Consider the following 25361-nt stretch of genomic DNA (forward strand, 5'->3'; position numbering starts at 1 on the left):
CTGCAACATGACCTTGACCTCCCAACTCCAATACTCAATGCACTAACCAATAAAGTCAAGCATGCCAAATGCCTTCTTCACCACCGTCTACCTGCGACTCAGTTTTCAACAAACTATGCACCTGCACTCTAAGGTCTTTTTGTTCAGCAATACTCCTTAGGGCCCTATCATTAAGTGTACAAGCCCAGCCCTGGTTTGCTTTACAAAATGCAACACCTCACATTTATCTAAATTAACCTCTATTGGCCATTTCTCGGCCCATTGGTCCATCTGATCAAGATCCTACTGTACTCTGAGCGAATCTCCTTTGTTGTTCACTATGCCACCTACTTTGGTGTCATCTGCAACCTTACTAATCATACTTCCTACATTCACATTTAAATCATTTATATAATAAAAGCAGTGGACCAAGCAACAATCCTTGTGGCACATGGTCAACAGATTCTATGATGCTAGCTGATAGTAGCACAAATGAGATCTAATAAAAAGGTTTCATTATCATTTAGTTAGTTAACATGGCCGTGAGTCACTGAAAGATACTCACACAAGGTTATACATTTCTTTTGACAAATGAAGTTTGTTGTACAAAATAAGAAAAAGATAAACCAAGCTAAACAGCAAACAGTAATAATATTTAAATTAAACAGCAAAACTATGTTTTAATCCATTTCCCGATTAAAGAGAATCAAGTCCAATGAAGTTACACCCCTTGCTCAAATCTTTAGGGTTCTACTTAACTGACTCCCAACAGTTTCTTCAACTGTGGACTGCAGAAACAATTGAATGAGTGATCTGCTGATAAGACTTTGACAAATCAGAGCTTACACTTGCCCAGTCTCAATAACTTATGATCTTGCTTGTCAAAACATGACCCAAATGGCATCTTTCTGCACAGTAACATGATTTCTAACCTAACACACTTGGTTTGATTGATTCAGAAAAGAAACCTTGCTGCTGAGGTGACTTGCTCCCTCAATTATTCATTAGAAGAAATACTAAATGAGTTTCTGAATTCAACTTTGGTGTCCTCTGAATTAAGCAGTTAAAAAAACCTTGCTCAAAACTCAATTCTTCTGAATGGAAAAACAAACGAATATCCTTATCTGTTCATGCTGTTTGTTAACACTACAGTATAAAATATCTTTCCATTAACATGACAAGGACATGTGGACACATGCTTTTTGACAAAATGCTGGACTTTGTCACTGTTCCAGAAGGACCCTGATCATTTTTAAAAAATGTCCTTCTCAGAAGTAACCAAGACCCATGTGTCTTGATTTTGAAATCCAACTTCCAAGAAAATCTATAAATCTATATATACATTATACACCTTTCATCACAAGAAACGACCAAAGCCAATCAAGAAATCAGGCACAAGGTATGGAAATTAAATGGTTTCAGGTTTAAAAATGCGGAATTGTTTTGGACTTGGTAATTGCTGGACAGTTGAACATACATGGATGTTTAAAGAGTCAACACCAGTATCACAGAGTAAATTTGAGTGCCATCATAAGCGTAAAAGCTTCTGCAGAGGTGAGGCATGAGTGCAATCAATTAAGAATTTATTTTCGAGAGGCATTTAATACTGGCTGAAACCTGATACTTATTAATGGAATGAGATAGGTTCTGTGTTGGCAACACATAAAAGTTGCGAATGTGAAGATGACAGTCTATAGACATGCAGAGAAGTTTAGTGAGTGGACAAAACCATAATGTGGGAAATGTGAGATTATGCACTTTGGCAGAAAGAATGGAAGAGGTGAATTGTTTTTAAAAACGACAGACTGCAGAAAGCTGCAGAACAGGAATTTTGGGGCATTTTGGCATTAGTCACAAAAAGCTATCATTCAGGTTTCCTACCTAAAACAGGGATGCAAGTTAAATGTTGGCCTTTATTTCAAAGGGAATGGAATTAAAAATAAAGTGTCGCTAAAAATATACGCATTAATTCAACCACAATTCTGTGAACACTTTTAGTCCCTTATCTAAGAAAAAATATACTGGCATTGGAGACCATCCAGGTTCACTGGGTTAATACAGGTCTGGAAAGAAGTGGTAAAGGAGGTTGGGGCCTGGATTAATTGGAGTTCAGAAGTATAGGAGGTGACCTTATCCAAACACCTACGGTTGTCAAAGGCCTTGACAGGTTAGATGCAGAGAAGTTGTTTCCCCAGGACCAAGTCTAGCACCAGAGAGAATAACCTTAGAATAAGGGTTCGCATATGTAATAGAGAAATGAGGGTAGTTTTCCTCTAAGGTTAGTGCATCGTGAAATTCTTTACTGTAAAAGGCGTTAAGGCTGTGTCTGTAAGAATATTCAAGGGGGCGTGGATTTTTAAATCAGTAAGGGATCAAGGATTATTGTGGTTCTGTTCGCCGAGCTGGGAATTTGGGTTGCAGACGTTTCGTCCCCTGTCTAGGTGACATCCTCAGTGCTTGGGAGCCTCCTGTGAAGCGCTTCTGTGATGTTTCCTCCGGTAGTTATAAATGCCAGAGGAAACACCACAGAAACGCTTCACAGGAGGCTCCCAAGCACTGAGGATGTCACCTAGACAGGGGACGAAATGTCTGCAACTCAAATTCCCAGCTCGGCGAACAGAACCACAACAATGAGCACCCAAGCTACAAATCTTCTCACAAACTTTGATCAAGGATTATGTAAATAAGGTAGCAAAGTGGACTGAGGATGACATCAGCCATGATTTCAATGAATGGTCGAGTAGACACCATGGGCTGAATGACCTACTTCAGCATCTATACCCTATGGTCTTAAAGGGTATATGCTGAGGGGTTATCTCCACTTGTGGAACAGTCTAGGAACAAAGGAAATAATATCGAGAGGTCACCCATTTAATAAAGGCGAGGAGGAATTTCTTCTGAGGGTAATGAATCTGCAAAATACTTTACCACAGCAGGCTGTCAAGGCTGTGTCATGAATGACGTGCAAGGCTGAGATAGTTAGATTTTTAATCAATAAGAGAATCAAGGGTTGTGAATAAGGTAAGAAAATGGAGTTGAGGCTTAACAGATCAGCCACTGAACTAATTGAAGTGTTTTGAAAAGACTCAAATGGGTTAAATGGTTTACTTCTGCTACTACGTCTTACGGCTCCAAATGCATTGCTGAGGTAACACATACATAACAAAGTTCATTAGATGCAATCAAAGTAGCCCAGAAAGGAGAGATGCTTGATTTGACTTGAACTTATGAAAAGATCAAAAGTTACCAGTGTCTGTCGGTGATGCAAAGAACACCATTATTGCTTGTGACTGCTAAATTCTTAGTACTTTGGGTTGGGCAGAATCAAAACTGCTTGATTAAATGAGTTAGAAACAATGCATTCTAAGATTTGCAAACAAGGAAAGGTTGAGACTTGACAGAAATTGAACTGAAAGACAAAGGTTCCAATTTTCTAAACCGAAGAATGTAAAATGTACAAATTACCCGAGCAAGCTCGTCTTCATCCAGTTCTGGCTGTCTATGCCTGACATTCCTTTGTTCCTCCTCATGGAAGATCATTTTCTTGGGGCTTTCATCATCTGAAGAACTTTCTGAAGGTGCATCATTGATCCAGGCATCAAGGTCCAGTCTGAAGAGAAAGAGAAATAAAACAGAAGACTTACCACACTTGACACACAAATTCATGTTCTCATTTTTTCTACTCAAGAAGCTAAGTTACAGTTCTGTGGACAATGCTCATACTTTCGTCTAAGACACAACTTCTCATGTATAAACTTAATGTGAGGTGGGCATCAGCTGCTATTGATCTTTAGGAACAAAGAGTAGACAGTCTGCAGTCACTCATGTCCAAATGTGCACACACTTCCCTGTTTGAACAAGTGCTTCTAGAAGTATCCTGGGTGAAATTAGTGAAGACTCAGAACTGTCCTCAAGAATTTTCTAATCTGTTCAGTTAGGTATTTCAGTGGACTTGGCTCGTTGTTAAGTTCAGCAATTGCCCTAGACATTCAATGAAAAGCTGTAAAACACAATTATACTCACTTAGCACTACTATTTGAAACTCACTTGGGAACCAAAACAATAGCAGAACCACAAAGTGAACCATTCATCTTTTTCTTAAGTAAATAATGCATCAATCTGTTGACAATCGGTCACTTCAGTTCTTTAGTGTGGACAGATATTTGCTCAATCACAGCAAAAATCATTCCAACAAATAAAAAGCTTAGCTCTTCAAATTTACAGCAATACTGTTAAATGCACCTGGAACATTGGAAATAAGCAGTCATAACACTCCTACAGTGCAGTGACTCCTTTTGGCCCATCGAGCCCATACTAACTCTGCACAGACAGTTGCCTGAGGATGGAAGTGAACACATGTCTCTGTGCTTTGAGGAAGAAGTGCTAACCACTGAGCTACCATGCTGCCTAATAAGACTTCTTACCCATCTGGCAATGGAACTTTCTTCTGTGCCTTGGGAGCAACAGGGTTAAGCTCTCCAGAAAACAAAGCCATCACTTCTTCTGCGACAGGGACATCCTTCGCTTGAAGCTTTTGAATGTATTTTATCAATTGAAGAATACAAGAAGCCTGAAAAATAAAAATCAAATATGAGACCCACAGAAAGATAGTTCTATGATAATGATGCCTTATTATATTTTTATATTAAATACCTTGCATAAAGAAACAGCTGAGACTATACAGTTCAGTGAGCCTGGTCTACCATTCAATTAGATCATGGCTGACAACAGACCTCACCATTTTGCCTTGCTAGTTCAAAACCATGATGTCAACAGTCCCCAGAAATAATTGCTTTCTGTTTTGTACATACTGACTGAACTTTCACAGGTTTCCAAATATTGACCACATACTAAGAAATTCCTTTTCATCCCAATCTTAACCTCAGGCTACTTATACCAGGGCACTAAACTATCTGGGGAAATATCTCATCTACATTATTTTTTATATTTATTCATAGGGTGTTAGGCCAACAAATATTGCCCATCCACATGTGCAAGGAGGCTCTGGAGAAGATTGTGGTGAGCTGACTTCTTGAACCACTGCAGTCCTCAGGTCCTGAGGGCTACCACAGTTCTGTTAAGAATGAAGCTCAGATTTTGAGCAAGCAATAGTGAAGGAATGGTGACATATTTCCATTCAGGGTGGTGAGTGGACACACATACCCTACGTGCGGCTTTTAGTATTTGGATTTTAAACAAGCAGCATATTAATGAGTTATTTTTGTGAAAGATTTGAATAAAAACATCAAGGTCCTTTGGATGTCAACTTGTCCAAATTACCCACCATTTAAGAAGTTTTCTGTCCTTTCTAAAACAGGATTTCTTCACACCATTCACATTGTATTATATTCTAGCCCATTTACCTAAGCTGCCTACTTGTTGAGAATTCACAAGTGATAAGATTTTTATTTTAAAAAATTATAATCTGTCTGACAAAGAGTAAGAAACAGATTTGATATCGTGGCTTTTACTGTAATAGGATTTCAGTACAGTGTCAATGAATGTTGCAACAATCTTACAGGGCTTTGCTAAGACTGGAACTGGAGTATTGCATACAATTCTGGTCCCCTCACCTGAGGGAGGATAAACTTGTCAGACAAAAAATGCAACTCATGCTCATACTGCTCCCTGGCATGGTGCAAATGAGTTTTTAGGAGATAGTGTCTATATTCTTCAAAGGTTAAGAAGAATGAAAGTGATCTCATTGTAGCAAAAAATTTATTGCAGGGATCAAGAGACTACATACAGGAAGGAGGAGTCTCCTGGGTACAGCGTCTAGAACCAGGACAGTCTCACGATTGTGAAGTGGTCATTTAGGATACAGATAATCAGAAATTTCTTTACTTAGACAGTGATGAATCTTGAAAGTTCTCTACCATAGAAAGCTATGCAGAGTCCATCAGCAAGCATGTTCATGATAGAAATCAATATTTTTCTTGACACTAATGACACCAAGAGGGTAGTATAGGAAAATGGCATTGTCAAAACTTGATTATGCTCTAGCTTAATGATGAAGGAGGCTCAAGACGTCAACAGTTTACATCCTATTTTTCTATCAAATTTTGAGCAGAAAAAATGTTCTTGCCATTCAGAGGAAGCATACATTAAAATCGGAGTTAGTAGTGCAGATTACTAAAACTATCGTATTAGTGTTTGAAAGAGACAGCAAATGTCAATTTTGTAATGCTTTCTAATGAGCAACAATACTTGGAAGTATTGAATATGGGACAAGGGTTCCATAATTAAGACATCAATTGCATTGATTCATCGAGTACATATCAGACAAAATGGGTGAAGCAAGGTCAAACAGGAGTTTGGCAAGGACTGAAATAATTAGCACATTTTTTCAGGGGCAAGGGTGGCTGCAGAAGAGACCATCATGTAATGGCTATATTCCAAACTTCCTAATTCTGTAATTGCTCAAATTCATACAGCAGCTTCAAGGACACACATGCCACTGTAGCAGGAAAAGCTGAAGGTTATTTTACAAAAAAATTAAGTATTTGTGTGCTCATTGTATTTGTGCATTATCATAATCAATAATACTTTTAATCATGCAAGACTTTTGTTTGTGGAATGCTAGAAAGTTCAAAAGTTTCTTCAAAGAAGTAGTGCTCCCAGTGATTCTTACAACATTAACACAATGTCTTGGAATAGGCAAAGATGAATGAATGAACAGTGAGGCCTAATGACTCTTAATCAAACCTACTGAAGACACAAAGAATGAGTTTCAGTGTCCATTCATCACCACAACAGCCCTTGATTAAGTGAGAAAACAGAATCTATGTTTTCAATGAACCAGCTATCTTTACTGGAGGAAGAAAGTAATGCTTGCCTATAAATATATCTTCAATGACTCAATAGCCTTTCCACAGTCATGGTTAAGAATTATGCATGACTATTTGTGCAAGTAACATACCAGTTCTGGTGATTAGTTAGCACAAATCCAACATAAATCAAACGTTTTCAAATGAGATGGGCAAAAGCTGAAGACAAAAATAATATTCATTTATTCAATAGAATACTTTTTGCTCCTGGGCTGGAGGAAACAGATCACCCAAAATCTAGTTATTTTGCTTTCAAATTAAAATTACTGTAGCAAGAGAAGAAAGTATCTAAAATACCATAATGATGGACACAGTGAAACTGCATCTTCATCTGTGGTGAAAGTAAAGGCTGCTCACGTACCCGCTCCTGTACTTCAAGGTCTGCATTCTGAACAAATTGGGGTAGCTTGTCAATCAACATTTGTGTTATTTCTTGAGCAGCTTCCTTGTTGCCAGCTTGTTCATTTTGTTGCAAAACCGATGCATATAGCTTTGCAGCATTCTGCACATAAACTGCCTGGATATGCCCTGGCAGTGTTGTGACTTTGGATTTCAGCATAGCTTCCAATGTTTGGTTAGGCTCTTGAAGATATCTGAAAAATATATAAGTTAAAACTGTATGTATGCCAAATTTTTCAAAGAGCTATAAGAATTGCTTAATGGTATAACAAAGTCATAGTCAAGTGAATATTTTTTGATTGAGATCAAAGGATTTCTGTTGGGTGAAAAATTGGAGCGTATGCAACAAGGGCAGGTAAATATCTTTCAAGTATAGATTAGCAAAAGTCAAATGAAAACATGGAAAGAAAACTGAAGAACTGCATGACCTGCTCTAGTTTCTGTGGAAAAGTTTTGGTTTGGGCTATTTTCCATGAGGCAAATGGCTGTTTACAAAGCCAATCAGATTCCCGTTTTTACACAACTTGAACATGATTATGTGCTGTTTCTAAGTTGTACAACCATAAAGGACAAGAACTGTACCAAACTCAACAATGACATCAGACAGGCCAAAGGATGGCTAAGATGTTTTTAGCACTGGACCTCAACATCATTTGACTCCTTGCTCCTTATCTGCCTCTGACAAAATGAAAAATACTTTCAAATATTCGAAGGTTTTGAAGCAGAGTTATAATTAGACTCAAAACTTTAACCCTCTTTTTCTCTCCACAGACGTTGCCAGATATATATCTCCAACACTGTTTCAAAAGATGGCTAGTTTAGAAAATGTTAAAATATCAGACTGCTGCGAATGGACTCTCAGTGTTGGAGGTGGAGTTGAAAAATCATCACTGCACTCAGAGACAAAAATGCATTTGTTTGGTGCAGTATGATTTCAGAATGCACGAAATAGATATTAGGACCTAAAAATATTCCATTTGACATTAAAATGCTCCAACTTGAGAACAGAAATAAATGGAATCACCTTCAAACAGCCTTGAATTTTTAAAAAATATTAAATAGTACATACTCAGAGAATTCACCACAGATCCAGGCAGCAGCATACAGAACTTCGCAGATACCATTTCTTTGCATGTTGCCAGCAAGCAGATGGCCGTTATCTAACAGCATTGCCATCTGTGACACGGCGAATGCCCTAATAGCTTTCACACGAATAGCTACATCAAGCATTTGTGCTGCAATTAGATGGCCATGTCGTGTTCCCTCCAGTCGCGTCAGTTCCACCAGGATACTAATATACCTGTATTTAAAATAAGCACACCAGAAATTTGGGAACTAAATATGAACCAATAATTTGACTAACATTTGCTAAACTTTAAGGCAGTTTGATTATAAAGCCTAAAACTTAAGAGTAAATTCTACGCGGACACAAACAATGCAATTTCTTTTTATAAAACTGTTACTACTGAAAACTTACCATTCAAAATTGGTGATATACTGATAGTTGGACTGACTGCAAATGTCAATGATTTTTGTGAGAAGCTCATCTCTGTACGTTGTGCCTTCTGCTTTATCCACGTGAATCATTAATTTCTTTACTATCTCCATCAAGTTCTTTTTTGAAACCTATCAATATTTAAGTCCATGAGAAAATTTTTAAGTGCGAACAATTACAGCTAGTACTGCTAAGCCTCAGTGGTTACCCAATATTTTTAAATGAATACAGACTGTCGTCCTGATATTAAGGCAAAATAGTTATATTTTTTATTTCGCTGACATCTTTAGAAGTGAGGTGTTCAACGTTATATTTTTCGTATTATCTTTTACGACATATTCATTAAGCACCATTCAAAGCAACTCATGTTGAACAAATACAATTTCATAAATCACTTAACATTAGAGAGACAAAATTTTCTTTTAAAAGATGGATCTGCAATACCTATAGGTAAACATTTTAAAATTTATGTTGAATAAACTTTTACTGGATTAAATATGATAACAATTGGAAAACAGGAACTGACAACTTGGTTCATCATAGTTTGTTGGAAATAATATTTTGCATCAGTTGCAGTGCTGACACTTGATCAGTGGAACAATAATTCATTTAAAGTTATAATTTTCAGGAATACAACTGAGATCTTACATGAGGAATTACTATACCCGTCAGCAATGATTTTGTTATTCCTATTTACACCTCCTCTAAACTCATCTTATTTTATTTGCCCCATTAGCATATCTGTTTTCAATTTAATCTCTCCTATTTTTCATCTCATCACTAACTTTTCCTCTTGTTACTCATTCAACTTTGGACAGGCTTAAAATCAGTTACATCTTTCAATATTATCCAATTCTGATTGTAAAGTCATCAGTGTGAACAGCTGTTACTTGCTTCATTGATCTTGTTGGCAGGCAAATGTTTACAGCATTTCTTCATATAATTTCAGATTTCCACCATCTCAAGTATTCTGCTTTGGTGCAACTGAAATTTTCTTTTGATTCACGAAACATTCAACAGTGACACATCTAATCAGTAAAGGATAATTTTAAAATTACCATTCCATACAGAAGGTCTAAAGCACGGAGTCGTATAGATTCGTCTTTGTCATCCAAGCACTGTAAAATAAGATCCTTGTGGGATTGTACAGACTTAGGGTGAGTCTTCAAAATTTTTGACATGGCCAGCAAACCCAGGTATTTCACTGCAAGACAGTTCAGAATCTTTGACTATTGGACAGAATAATTACTACATAAACAGATCCTTACGGAAAAACTATTGTTACCTATAAAGACATTTTGAAACTTAAGTTCAGAAATTGGAAGCTATTTCTAAAAGTATTAGACTTCTGTTAAAGCAGTGGTTCTCTAACTGTGGTCTGTGAAATAATCTTTCTAGCTGGCCTCAAACAAAAAGGTACCTTTCCATTAGTTGCGTTTCTGCAAATTATCAACCAACTGACCTACTTATATTTTAGGATGGGGAAAACAGATGGTCATAACGTATGTGACCCATTTTGAAAATGGAGGATGGAAAATTCATCAATCTTAAATTACACGAGAATGTCACATGTGTTTACTAATTAAAAATTTGACGAATGTACAAACAATCTTTGGTATTTGTGCGTTATCTTTCTACAGAAAATAAAGACCAATAAAACCAGAAAATGTTATGATGCACTTGCATGATCCACAAAAATGGAATGGGAGGTTTTGAGAATGACTCAAAGACTGCTTCAAAAAAAAAAAAAATTGTTCACAGCAAAACATCCCATCTCCCAAGAAAAGTCCAGCTTGTGTCAACACTAAATTAGTAATGACTGTTGCACAACTAAGGTTTGATTTTGGTGAAGCTTGGGAAATGCATAGTTTCAGCAGTCTTTTCAGCTCGATTGCAGGAAACAATGACAAGCATTCAAGAGTGACATACTTAAAGATCCCAAAATAGAAATAAAATTTAATGGCACCATGTAAATACCCACTTACAGTTTTGGTCAGAATCTTCAATAAGTATTCGCAATTTCTGTACACAAAGCTGAAAGAAAACATGAATGTCAAGTTTAAAGTAATGAGTGGTGTACCATCAATAATTTAGAACTATCAATGCAGAAAAACAAAAAAAATTAATTTTACTACAAGGCATAGCAATTCAATAAACAGGACATTATGTTTGAGTACCGTAGATAGAAATCAAGTCCTTAAGGGTTACCAAAGAACCTGAACATTTAAACACTAACATGATTCCAATATAAAAATCACTGAAAGGGCTAATCAAATTAATTTATTGAATGGGTCTAAAATTTAAATTTAAACTCAATCTTCAATCTTCGAAGGTGAAAGGCAGTGGAGGAAATAAGCCCAAATTCAAAATTATACAGAACAATGTATTTGTTTAAGAATTACATACATGCACATATAGGATAATAGTCTAAGCCATACAGCACATGTACAAAATAATGTATTTGAGCAGAGCTTCTCTTTGCTTGATAGCAAGTGTTACCTGGATGCTCGCACTGTGATTCGGCATTCCAGTAGATAGAGAGATGAGAACTAGAGAAAATAAAACAGGAGTCTGAATTTAGCAACAATTTGTTTCCTACAAACACTGAATTCAATAGTGCAATGAAATAGATTTTATACATCAATGCTTTAGACATCAAAGAAACAATGATCCAAAATAACTGCCATCGACACAGTAACATTTAAAGATTAATGTCACAATTCAAAAGTGCAAAAATTTGAATTATGAACCTTAAGGGGTGAAAAAGCCTCACAAAAATTTTATCTTGCAGTTGATTCAATGACAGAACACTTTCAATTTTCATAAACCGAGCTGACAACAGATAACTCTAATTATCTTTAGACATTGTGACGAAATAGCACAAAAACTGGCAGTTCCAAAATTTGATCCTTGCTGAATCCTCAAGTGATGGTACAAGTTGAAAGAGAAGCTACTTGTGGAGATGCTCTATCTCCAATTAGCTATCTGATAGTCGGACTGAAGACAACTCCATGGAGATGGATAATGGGGGAAATTAGTTGCAGGAGAGTGGTATTGTTCACACAAATTTCAGATGACAGAGGGATTGAGAGAATAAGGAAGAGTAAGGTACTCATGGTCATAAGCACAAAATATTGTGGACATTATTTGTGACTTTGATTCAAGTGCCTTCAGTGCTGTGGAACTGGCTAAAGTTCATGCAATAGGTTTACGCGTGATATTACAAGAATAATAAGTATGAACTTTTGAAGTGGTAAATTGGCAATCAAGAATTTGGGAGACAAAATCGTTGGAAACAGGTTACAGGAAAACAAATCATTTTCCGCAGTTTACTGCGGCCCAAACATATTATAGGGAAACTCCCAGAATCAGAGACCAAGAAGCTGCCAGGAAGGTAAATTTCCAATTTAAATGAATGGGTTTGCTCCTATCTGCAGTGTCGGGCTTCCGCGGTAGGTTTAGGAACATAGCCCCCGCAGGTATTGGGGGAACTACTGTATTTTAAAAAGACAGATATTTTGGGTTGATTCATCAGGAACAATGGTTCAGAAAAGGTGCAAAAATCCAAGGAGATAGAATCCTACTGTGTTAACTGACAGAAGGGGAAGGACAGAAGTCAACATATTTAGTGAAGAAATGCAATCGAGAGAGCAGATTTGCCAGAAACAAAGACATTTTCAAAGTTTGTGAAACGACACGACCAGCTATCCTTAGTAGCCACACACGCAGATGACAAGCAACATGAATTTGACTGGGACAACACTACTATTATAGGACAAGCCAAACAGAGAACAGCCAGGGAATTCCTAGAGGCATGCCACTCATCCACAGATTCAATCAATAAGCACATCGACCTGGACCCAATATACCGGCCACTGCAGCAGACAGCTGGAACTGACAACCGGAAGCGGCAGATTCAAACCACTATAAAATGCCGGAGGAAACATCACAGAAGCGCTTTACAGGTGGCTCCCAAACACTGAGAATGTCACCTAGACAGGGGACGAAACGTCTGCAACACAAATTCCCAGCTCGGCGAACAGAACCACAAAGATATTTTGTGGGAACCATTCAATTGGCATTTCTTGTGAATTATCCTGACCAGTGCAAGTCGAAAAGCTTGGATGAATTGTCTTTTTAAGCAGTAATGAAGATCTGCAGATCAAATCACGAACAGCAGGTTTCATGGATTAGTAATTATAAAGTTCACAAATGAACACAGTGAAATGAGAATAATACAAATTCAAAGCTAGGACAGGGAGTTCCTTGGAGATAGTGTGACTTGGTAGGCAAGGGAATAATTGAAATGCAGCAGAGGCAGCTAAATAGACAGTGTCCAACTTACTGATCACAAACATTGAACTTGCTAGAGTTAAGGGTGGAGGGATCAGGAAAATGGGTTTATTACAATAATTGCAAGAGGAGGAAATAATTCATTTTGAATTTCCTAAGAGGTCTGAGTAGTATAATCATGGATGCAGACTAATATGTCAGTCAATCTATGCACCTCAAAGTCTACGAACGGCCCTGAAATAAATAAACAAACTATTGTGGGTGTTGGTTGAAGTATAATTGTGGACAAAAAATCCCCCTGCTATTCTTCAAACAATGCTTAGAGATCTGTGAAGTCCACCTGAAGAAAGAGGAGAGTTTAGCACCTTATATGAAAGGTAGCACTTCAAACAAGGTTTCTATCACTATCATGATTTAAGAATGCGACAATGAATCTACCTTTCAGTCAAGCAGATGAACAATGAACCAAGCTAACATGAAGTTCTGCAAACTCTCATTTCACTTCTGTTAATGTACACTTTGTAACCACTTAACTAATAAGAAACCTCCAAAATGGAGAAGTCAAGCAAATTTAAATCTTTTTGAAATGATTATAGATGTTCAGAAACTTATTGATCATAATTTATTTGCCATAATTTGATTCAATTAACTTGCTTCACAAGTATTTTTCTGTTTAGGATAATCTTTTCTAATTTTTATGCCTTTATGAATGTCTAATTCCTTTTATTAAGTATTTTCTAAATTTAGTGTCTCTTCATAATTAATTGTTTTGACGATGACGTAGCAGCTCAAATAATCATCAATTCAAATAATTTTATATGTAGACCATTTATCTTTTCAAGCCTGTACACACCAATGACACAGCAGCTAACTCTGAACCAGTTCCATTAACCTGTCTTGGTTCCATATCTATCAAAACCTTGAGATAATAGAAATCAATATGGTAATTTTAAATTTATTTAAATTGATCAATTACTCTATCATGAAGTTCTAATTTCCTCCCAACAAGTGTGCATCCAATGTTTACATGTTTAATGACACTCCCAAAAGGACAAATTCTAACTTCTACGCTATACTGCCCCAGCGGAACAAATTATAAACTATTCCCTTCAAAAATCTGGAAAATCCAAATTAATTTTTTTTAAAAAAATCACCCATGAACCTTGTTTCAGGGAATACCATGCTATTTGTTGAACTTTTCCTTGCAAATTTAACCCTGGGAGTCAGGTTATTATTCTAGTCAACCTAATTACACTCCTAAGGTCAACATATCTTTCCAAAAGGTTGGCAGCAATTAGGATCGAACCAAGGCCTTTTTTAGGTGAGCATGACTTTTATCACTTGTATTTCGATCAAGTTATACAGGTTAGCTTTAATTTGCCTTTTTGAATCAAATATTATGAAGTGGCCCTAAAATAAATAATTCATGTAATCCAGGCCCCTCTTCCGCAACCTCCACTAAACAGGTTATGGAACAACCATTCACGTTGAAAAACAAAACAATCCACATCAGTAGACAAACTATTTGTTACCTGCAATCACAGTGTTCACACATTCATACAAAAGGGACATAGCTGAGGTGCTGCAATGAAAAGAAAGTATTTTGTTCAGTTAAAAGATTTGCAAGATTTGACATCAGTTGTATTGCATATAAATATTACGTATTTTTGCAGTACTGTTGTTGTATTTACACTGTAATATCAACTACAAAGAGCTGTCCAAAACCTTTTTCACACGCCACTCAATTTCTCATTGTACACTTTGAAGGCCATACGTCAAGAGACAGTTTGAGATAGCACAATTTTTTTTCAATGACATGGCAAAATTCTACTTTATCTGGGAAGATGGCCCTGCACAGATTGCATTCAACTGAACTGGTAATCCACCCCTCCAATTTCAGTTTTTCATTCTTCTAGTTGCAGTTCCAAACAGGCCAGATGTTAATCCCCTTCCACTGCCCCACAGACACCGCTCCCTCCTCAGCTAAACTGTTCCAAATAGCTGCAACTGAAAGAAAATAAACACAATAGGTGGCTATTCAGAGAACACATTTACAAATATTTATAACTGGTAACAAGCCACTGGGTATGCTAAAACTCAATATTTTAATTCTGGCCTCACTGCCTTTTCCTGACACACCAGATGTATACCTCTTTTTCTCTCCATTCTATGGATACATGGTGAAGTACATTTAGAAAGCCACTATTGAAAGGAGTACCATGGGTTTCAACTTAGAAGAGATGAGCAAGTACTCTTCCTCACGTAAACAGTGATCGTAAATAGACAGATAACAAGGCGGCCTTTGTGTGGAGCCACAGAAAATGGAGGGAGATACTAAATGAATATTTTGCATCAGTATTTACTGTGGAAAAGGATATGGGAGATATAGACTGTAGGGAAATAGATGGTGACATTTTGCAAAATGTCCAGATTACAGAGGAGGAAATGCTGGAACTCTTGAAACGGTTAAAAGTGGATAAATCCCCAGGACCTGATCAGGTGTACCCAAGAATTCTGTGGGAAGCTAGAGAAGTGATTGCTAGGCCTTTTGCTGATATATTTGTATCATCGATAGTCACAGGTGAGGTGCCGGTAGACTGGAGACTGGCAAACATGGTGCCACTGTTTAAGAAGGGCGGTAAAGACAAGCCAAGGAACTGGTGACAAGTTCTGGTGAACCTGACCTCAGTGGTGAGCAAGTTGTTGGAGGGAATCCTGAGGGACAGGATGTACATGTATTTGGAAAGGCAAGGACTGATTAGGGATAGTCATCATGGCTTTGTGTGTAGAAAATCATGTCTCACAAACTTGATTGAGTTTTTTGAAGCAGTAACAAAGAAGATTGATGAGGGCAGAGCAGTAGATGTGATCTGTTTGGACTTGAGTAAGGCATTCGACAAGGTTCCCCATGGGAGATTGATTCGCAAGGTTAGATCTCATGGAATAAAGGGAGAACTAGTCATTTGGATACAGAACTGGCTCAAAGGTAGAAGACAGAGGGTGGTGGTGGAGGGTTGTTTTTCAGACTGGAGGCCTGTGACCAGTGGAGTGCCACAAGGATTGATGCTGGGTCCTCTACTTTTTGTCATTTACATAAATGATTTGGATGCGAGCAGAAGAGATACAGTTAGTAAGTTTGCAGATGACCCCAAAATTGGAGGTGTAGTGGACAGCGAAGAGGGTTACCTCAAATTACAACAGGATCTAGACCAGATGGGCCAATGGGCTGAGAAGAGGCAAATGGAGTTTAATTCAGATAAATGAGAGGTGCTGCATTTTGGGAAAGCAAATCTTAGCAGGACTTAAACACTTAATGATAAGGTCCTAGGGACTGTTGCTGAACAGAGAGACTTTGGAGTCCAGGTTCAAAGCTCCTTGAAAGTGGAGTCACAGGTAGATAAGATAGCGAAGGCGGCGTTTGGGTATGCTTTCCTTTATTGGTAAGAGTATTGAGTACAGGAGTAGGGAGGTCATGCTGCGGCTGTATAGGACATTGGTTACACCACTGTTGGAATATTGTGTGCAATTCTGGTCTGCTTCCTATAAGAAAGTTGTTGTGAAACTTGAAAGGGTTCAGAAAAGATTTACAAGGATGTTGCCAGGGCTGGAGGATTTGAGCTATAGGGAGAGACTGAACAGGCTGGGGCTGTTTTCCCTGGAGTGTCAGAGGCTGAGGGGTGACCTTATAGAGGTTTACAAAATTATGAGTGGCATGGATAGGGTAAATAGACAAAGTCTTTCCCCTGGGGTCGGGGAGTCCAGAACTAGAGGGCATAGGTTTAGGGTGAGAGGAGAAAGACGTAAAAGAGACTTAAGGGGCAACTTTATCATGTAGTGGGTGGTACTTGTATGGAATGAGCTGCCAGAGAACGTGGTGGAGGCTGGTACAATTGCAACATTTAAGAGGCATTTGGATGGGTATATGAATAGGAAGAGTTTGGAGGCATATGGGCCGGGTGCTGGCAGGTGGGACTGGATTGGGTTGGGATATCTGGTCGGCATGGACAGGTTGAACCGAAGGGTCTGTTTCCATACTGTACATCTTTATGACTCTAATACACCTTTCCAGGCATAAATTGGTGACATGTAACATTTAGGATTTAATGTAAAAACAGTGAAAGCAGCAATGACTAATCATGACACACAAAAACCATACATCTTTGCTAGCCATACTGAATATGAAACAGATTCAGGAAACCTAGAGACTAGAAACACAGATTTGCTGCTATCACAATAGGAACAATTCTAAAATTAAGAACCAATAATTCTCTGCTGGCAAGAGGAAGGTGAATAAAGTTAGCTTAATAAAGATGAAATTAAATGCCAAACAACAAATATGCAAGTTGATTTATGATAAACATACTTCAAGTACAACACTTGAAATTAAATATGGAGCAATTCAAATCAGAAAAGGCTGACTGTCCAAGAGTAGTGGAATGCTTTGTGCAAATTTTATCAAGTGAAACATCTGTACAGTACGACATTATTTAATTGGTTTTCCAAAACCATATGAGCAATTCTAATTTTTTTGGATATGTAGCGCACTTCAACAATTTTGTCAAATTCAGGCTGCACTATCCTTTCAGGTACTAATTCCTTTTGTAAATCTTTAGCTACCTTATTGTTACAGTGTTACTTTAAAATTCAGCACTCACACTAATAATGGGGGAAGTGAGGTCAAGTAGTAGTGGTATTATCGCTCAACATCCAATAACTCAACTAATATTCTAGGAGCTGGGTTCAAATCAACCATGGCAGATGGTGGAATTTGAATTCAATAAAAATCTGGAATCAAAGACCATGAAGACATTGTCAGAAAAACCCATCTGGATCACTAATGCCCTTGAGGGAAAGGGATCGGTCCTCTTGACATGGTCTTGCCTACAATGGACTCCAGACCCACAGCAATGCAGCTGATTGGCAATAAGTGCTGGCTGAGCCAGAGATGCTCACAACACAAGTGTGAATTTAAAAATGTGGATGTTGAGAAATAATGTAGATTTGTTAACAGGTACAACAATTTAAAGTTCATTGTTAACCTTTAGCAAGATCAGCAAACATACCAAACAAAACAACTTTCATCTCAGCACAATCAGACTTATAAAATTATCTGCACACAGTCACTGCATGAAATACAACTACTCACCTGTGTATTAAATTAGTCAGTGGCTCAATGAGTTTCTTTCCCAGCCGTGGCTCAAGTGGGGTAAGGGCTCCAAACTGAAATAAAAAGTAGTTGTCATACAATATGACAAGCTCACTTCAACTACTAAGACATTAAGCGTATGAACTCTCTTAAGACATAGGAGCAGAAATAGATAATCTTTCCATCAAGTCTGCTATGACAATCCTCAAATCCACTATCCTGTCTTGTCCCCACCAACTACAATCTCCTTACTCTAAGGGACTTATTTCCACTATGACCTCACCCTTCCTTTTTAATTACTTAGAGTCATAAAGATGTATAGCATGGAAACAGACCCTTGGGTCCAACCCATCCATGCCGACCAGATATCCCAACCCAATCTCGTCCCACCTGCCAGCGCCCGGCCCATATCCCTCCAAACCCTTCCTATTCATTATACCCATCCAAATGCCTCTTATTGTTGCAATTGTACCAGCCTCCACCACATCCTCTGGCAGCTCATTCCATACACGTACCAATCTTTGTGAGAAACGTTGCCCCTTACGTCTCTTTTATATCTTCCCCTCTCACCCTAAACCTATGCCCTCTAGTTTTGGACTCCCTGACCCCAGGGAAAGGACTTGGTCTATTTACCCTATCCATGCCCCTCAATTTTGTAAACCTCTGTGAGGTCACCCCTCAGCCTCTGACGCTCCAGGAAAACAGCCCCAACCTATTCAACCTTTCCCTGTAGTTCAAATCCCCGAACCCTAGCAACATCCTTATAAATCTTTTCTGAGCCCTTTCAAGTTTCACAACATCTTTCCGATAGGAAGGAGACCAGATTTGCATACAATATTCCAACAGTGGCCTAACCAATGTCCTGTACAGCTGCAACATGACCTCCCAACTCCTGTACTCAATACGTTTACCAATAAAAGCAAGCACACCAAATGCTTTCTTCACTATCCTATCGACCTGTGACTTCACTTTCAAGGAGCTATGAACCTGCACTCCAAGCAGCTCTTACTGTGTTTTGATTTTACTTGTTAGTTTACCCTCAGTTTCCTCTCCTTTGGTTTATTTTTGGTCAAATTTCGGATGTTGAATTTTTAAAACTTTCCCCAGTCCTCTGGCACACCACTACCATCTTGGTCACATTTTTACTTGCGATTTGACAACATCCTCAACTTTCTTTGTTAACAATCAAACCCCTTCCTGGAATCCTTCTGCTTCACTGGGATATCTTTATTCTGAGAATTAAGTACTTATTAAACATCTGCAATTGTATCCAATCTGATCATCTCCTTTCTCAATGCAGTTTAGCCAACTATGCTGTCATTCCTTTGTATTTAACTCATTTAAGTTCAGTACATTTGCTTCTAACCAAAGTTTCTCCCTGTCGAAATTCTGTATTTGGCAGTGTTCCCTGGAGAATTATTTATGCTGCGACTGCTTATTAAGTCCAAAATAGCCTGAGCCCACATAGTATTCTAGGAGACTGTCCAAAATACACTGAAATTAATGGTTACCTTAGCTCATTTGATTTTTACAATCTACATGACTGAAGCATCACCCATAATTAATGTACTGCCTTTTGAAAATGCACTCATTGCCTCTGGGGTCGGCACCTAGGGCAGGAGTCTTTTGTGGATATACCCATTTCAAACAGCTATGCTGTTTTGGAAAATGTAGGGGGTGATGGATTCTCAGGGGAATGTAGCACAAACAGCCAAGTTTCTGTTATTGAGACTGGCTCTAATGCAACGAGGGGTACGTCGGTTTACAAGAGATCAATTGTGTTAGGGGATTCTATAGTCAGAGGTACAGACAGACGTCTGTGGCCAGCAGAGAAAAAGCAGAATGGTGTGTTGTTTCCCTGGTGCCAGGATCAAGCATGTCTCAGAGAGGGTGCAGAATGTTCTCATGGGGGAGAGGGGCCAGCAAGAGGTCATTGTCCACATTGGAACCAATGATATCGGAAGGGGAAAAGGTTGAGATTCTGATGGGAGATAACAGAGTTAGGCAGAAATTTAAAAAGAAGGTCCTCAAAGGTAATAATATCTACCAGCGCTACGAGCTAGTGAGGGCAGGAATAGAAGGATAGAGCAGATGAATGCATGGCTGAGGAGCTGGTGTGTGGGAGAAGGATTCACATTTTTGGATCATTGGAATCTCTGTTGGGGTAGAAGTGACCTGTCCAAGGACGGATTGCACCTGAATTGGAAGGGAACTAATATACTGGCAGGGAAATTAGCTAGAACTGCTTGGGAGGATTGAAACTACTAAGGTTTGTGGGGGGGGTCCCAGTGAGATAGTGAGGAAAGAGATCGATCTGAGACTGGTACAGTTGAGAACAGAAGTCAATCAAAACAGTCAGGGCAGGCAGGGACAAAGTAGGATTAATAAGTTAAACTGCATTTATTTCAATGCAAGGGGCCTAACAGGGAAGGCAGATGAACTCAGGGCATGGTTAGGAACATGGGACTGGGATATCATAGCAATTACGGAAACATGGCTCAGGGACGGGCAGGACTGGCAGCTTAATGTTCCAGGATACAAATGCTCCAGTAAGGATAGAAAGGGAGGCAAGAGAGGAGGGGGAGTGGCATTTTTGATAAGGGATAGCATTACAGCTGTGCTGTAATATCCGGGAGGATATTCCCAGAAATACATCCAGGGAAGTTATTTGGGTGGAACTGAGAAATAAGAAAGGGATGATCACCTTATTGGGATTGTATTATACACCCCCCAATAATCAGAGGGAAATTGAGAAACAAACTTGTAAGGAGATCTCAGCTATCTCTAAGAATAATAGGGTGGTTATGGTCGGGGATTTTAACTTTCCAAACATCGACTGGAACTGCCAATGTGTTAAGGGTTTAGATGGAGAGGAATTTGTTAAGTGTGTACAAGACAATTTTCTGATTCAGTATGTGAATATACCTACTAGAGAAGGTGCAAAACTTGACCTACTCTTGGGAAATAAGGCAGGGCAGGTGACTGAGGTGTCAGTGGGGGAGCACTTTGGGGCCAGCAACCATAATTCTATTCGTTTTAAAATCCTGATGGAAAAGGATAGACCAGATCTAAATGTTGCAGTTCTAAATTGGAGAAAGGCCAATTTTGACAGTATTAGGCAAGAACGTTCAAAAGCTGATTGGAGGCAGATGTTCGCAGGTAAAGGGACGGCTGGAAAATGGGAAGTTTTCAGAAATGAGATAAGAATCGAGAGAAAGAATATTCCTGTCAGGGTGAAAGGGAAGGCTGGTAGGTATAGGGAATGGTGGATGACTAAAGAAGTTGAGGGTTTGGTTAAGAGAAAGGAAGCATAAGTATAGACAGGATAGATCGAGTGAATCCTTAGAAGAATATAAAGGAAGTAGGAGTATACTTAAGAGGGAAATCAGGAGGGCAAAAAGGGGACATGAGATAACGTTGGCAAATAGAAGTAAGGAGAATCAAAAGGGTTTTCACAAATATATTAAGGACAAAAGGGTAACTAGGGAGAGAATAGGGCCCCTCAAAGATCAGCAAGGTGGCCTTTGTGTGGAGCCACAGAAAATGGGGGAGATACTAAATGAATATTTTGCATCAGTATTTACTGTGGAAAAGGATATGGAAGATATAGACCGTAAGGAAATAGATGGTGACATCTTGCAAAATGTCCAGATTACAGAGGAGGAAGTGCTGGATGTCTTGAAACGGTTAAAGGTGGATATATTACCCAGGACCTGATCAGGTATACCAAGAACTCTGTGGGAAGCTAGAGAAGTGATTGCTGGGCCTCTTGCTGAGACATTCGTATCATCGATAGTCACAGGTGAGGTGCCGGAAGACTGGAGGTTGGCAAACGTGGTGCCACTGTTTAAGAAGGGCGCTACTGTTTAAGAAGGGCGCTAAAGACAATCCAGGGAACTATAGACCGGTGAGCCTGACCTCAGTGGTGGGCAAGTTGTTGGAGGGAATCCTGAGGGACAGGATGAACGTGTATTTGGAAAGGCAAGGACTGATTAGGGATAAGTCAACATGGCTTATGTGGGAAATCATGTCTCTCAAACTTGATTGAGTTTTTTGAAGAAGCAACAAAGAAGATTGATGAGGGCAGAGCAGTAGATGTGATCTATATGGACTTGAGTAAGGCATTCGACAAGGTTCCCCATGGGAGACTGATTAGCAAGGTTAGATCTCATGGAATAAAGGGAGAACTAACCATTTGGATACACAACTGGCTCAAAAGGTCGAAGACAGAGGGTGGTGGTGGAGGGTTGTTGTTCAGACTGTGACCAGTGGAGTGCCACAAGGATCGGTGCTGGGCCCTCTACTTTTTGTCATTTACATAAATGATTTGGATGCGAGCAGAAGAGGTACAGTTAGTAAGTTTGCAGATGACACCAAAATTGGAGGTGTAGTGGACAGCAAAGAGGGTTACCTCAGATTACAACAGGATCCGGATCAGATGGGCCAATGGGCTGAGAAGTGGCAAATGGAGTTTAATTCAGATAAATGTGAGGTGCTGCATTTTGGGAAATTGCATGCAATTCTGGTGTCCTTTCCATCGGAAAGATGTTGTGAAACTTGAAAGGGTTCAGAAAAGATTTACAAGAATGTTGCCAGGGTTGGAGGATTTGAGCTATAGGGAGAGGCTGAACAGGCTGGGGCTGTTTTCCCTGGACCGTTGGAGGCTGAGGGGTGACCTTATAGAGGTTTACAAAATTATGAGGGGCATGGATAGGATAAATAGACAAAGTCTTTTCCCTGGGATTGGGGAGTCCAAAACTAGAGGGCATAGGTTTAGGGTGAGAGGGGAAAGATGTAAAAGAGACCTAAGGGGCAACTTTTCACACAGAGGGTGGTACGTGTATGGAATAAGCTGCCAGAGGAAGTGGTGGAGGCTGGTACAATTGCAACATTTAAGAGGCATTTGGATGGGTATATGTATAGGAAGAGTTTGGAGGGATATGGGCCGGGTGCTCGCAGGTGGGACGAGATTGGGTTGGGATATCTGATCGGCGTGGACAGGTTGGACCCAAGGGTCTGTTTCCATGCTGTACATCTCTATTACTCTATGACTCAATAGCAGCAACTTTGGGCAGGGTTCTGTAGATGATTCCCACCAGGGCTGTCTTCTTTTTTTGTGTTACCTCTGCCCAAATGGATTCTGCAATATCTGGTCCAAGGTAATTCCTTGGAAACTTACACATACCATCTCCTACTAACAAAGCTACTCCACCAATATTAACTTCCTGCTGGTTCTTTCGACAAGTCACAAATAGCTGACCAATTAGTTCCCATCTTTGATGGCCTTACAATCATGTCTCCATCATAGCTGTAAGATCATAGTGATCAACTTGTATTTTTTTCCATTAATGCATCTAGTTTGTTGCTAATATTCCACACATTTATGGTAAGAGGTATTAATCTTGCCTTTAGTCATCTTTTCATTCTTTGACTCCATTTGCTGCAGTTTTTCTATGTTTTTACTCTGAGTACTGCAATGCCAACAGATGCTTTTGTTTCATAAGTTTACATTTTCCTTCTCCCAAAACCTCCCTTGCCAATAAGTTTAAAGCTCTCTCATTAGACAAATTTATATGGCAAATAAAAACCAGACAAATTAAAAATCTAATATAGCATTAAGCACTGTTTCAAACATCACATGTTCTGTAGTTACATTGGTTCCACAACAAAATATCAAGATAAACAGAGAAGGATTGTTTAATACAGTCCCTAAATTATTGCATGCAAAGTATTTTCAATTTGTAAATTCAGCTGTGACTGCTGAAGGAATTGGAAGTATTAACATACGTCCTTCAGCATTATATTCTACTTGCTCTGCAGAAACCCATTTTCTGGAGTTTTGATATGCTAATATTTTGACCAACGCCATCAAATTCTCTCCAGGTGAGAAATGTTACCAAATTTATTTTTCTATGTAAGGCACCTATCCATTAGCTGCATAAAAAGCAGTTTTGTACCTCAGCATTCCAATTTGACAGAGGTCCCTCTGCCTCCTCCTTCAGAGCTCCCAACCCTCTTTCCAAATTCCCCAACAAGCTCCTTGAAATACCATGAAATCAATATGATAACACTCGGTTTCAACCAAAAAAACCCATTAGCAACTGCCGATTATTGGGTGTGGAGATAAAAACAGTGTTAAAAGTTAAAATCTAGGTAGGAAAATATTTTCAAAAGCATAGCATTTTCCTTTTTCTTGAGAAGTTAGTCATAACAAAATTTAGAATTATTCTTGTCAAAGCCCTGTTTCATTGAATCCAAAGTTGAATCAAATGCTGAAGTTCCACTTTGATAAATGACAACTATGTCTTATTACAAGCAGTTGAATAAATAGAAAATACAATCAAATTTCCTGATGCTACCATGCTTTCAACATTACAACAGCAATAACACTTCAAAAAGATGTATTGACTGGAAAGCATTATAAGGTAACAGTCATCATGGAAGGCATATTAAAAGTAAGGCTTTCTCGGAGGTTTACTCAATCGATGCTTGGTATTTAAACTCAGAGACATAGCCTCTGTGTATTCTACTAGGCTCCGGAACTTGTCTCAAACTTGCATTATCCCATGATACTAGATTAACTACACCTCAACCAATATTTCCAGAAGTTTCAGCACCAATTAATATTGACGTCAATTTTATGAAATTTTATCAGTAAAACCAAAAAGGTAACCTCCAACCTATGGAAGTAGTAACATATATTACTAGAATAGAATAATTTCTGCTGCACTTAATTCTAATATTTTAATGTTAACAATAGATTAATACTTGATATTACACAGAACTGATAATCTGAGGATCGGTTAGCTCAGTTGGCTGGACAGCAGGTTTGCAATAGAGTCATGTCAACAGAGTGGATTCAAAACTCACACTGGCGCAAGTTATCATAAAAGAGAAGTCTCCTTCTCAACTCTTCCGTCAGGTGGTGATCCCCAGGTTAAACTACCACCAGTTGTCTCTCCCTAATGAGGGCACACCTCCATGGTCTACTCAGACTACACAGACTTAATCTTTATATTACACAATTTGTTTGCAAACTGAATACAGTGGTCGTAAGCCATGTTTACATATTTGTTGTGGATCAAATCCACCACTTAATGCTTCCAATATAGGGTCAAACACTCATGATTCATCACAACAAACAAACAGTACTTTGCTTCCTACGGGAAAAGCTCCATGAATAATTAACACTTTTCCTGATTTTCTATAACTGACTGCCCAA

The 25361-nt window shown here is 38.7% G+C and overlaps 1 protein-coding gene across 3 annotated transcripts in view; it reads right to left on the reverse strand.

The window, feature by feature from the left end:
• The window catches only part of ap3d1 (adaptor related protein complex 3 subunit delta 1), a 107349-nt gene that overhangs the window by 30741 nt on the left and 51247 nt on the right, over positions 1-25361 (reverse strand). For all 3 annotated transcript variants that reach the window (XM_043721194.2, XM_043721195.2, XM_087976042.1), the window contains 10 exons: positions 18140-18213; positions 14526-14575; positions 11200-11249; positions 10686-10734; positions 9759-9904; positions 8683-8831; positions 8275-8505; positions 7168-7399; positions 4404-4549; positions 3445-3589 (listed from right to left, as the gene is read on the reverse strand). In XM_043721194.2, the coding sequence (XP_043577129.1) occupies positions 3445-3589; positions 4404-4549; positions 7168-7399; positions 8275-8505; positions 8683-8831; positions 9759-9904; positions 10686-10734; positions 11200-11249; positions 14526-14575; positions 18140-18213 (1272 nt within the window). The remainder of the gene's footprint in view (positions 1-3444; positions 3590-4403; positions 4550-7167; positions 7400-8274; positions 8506-8682; positions 8832-9758; positions 9905-10685; positions 10735-11199; positions 11250-14525; positions 14576-18139; positions 18214-25361) is intronic.

This window comes from Chiloscyllium plagiosum, unplaced genomic scaffold (genome assembly GCF_037043375.1).
Source record: "Chiloscyllium plagiosum isolate Xiang-an unplaced genomic scaffold, Cpla_swu_hap1 HiC_scaffold_28, whole genome shotgun sequence".
Taxonomy (NCBI): domain Eukaryota; kingdom Metazoa; phylum Chordata; class Chondrichthyes; order Orectolobiformes; family Hemiscylliidae; genus Chiloscyllium; species Chiloscyllium plagiosum.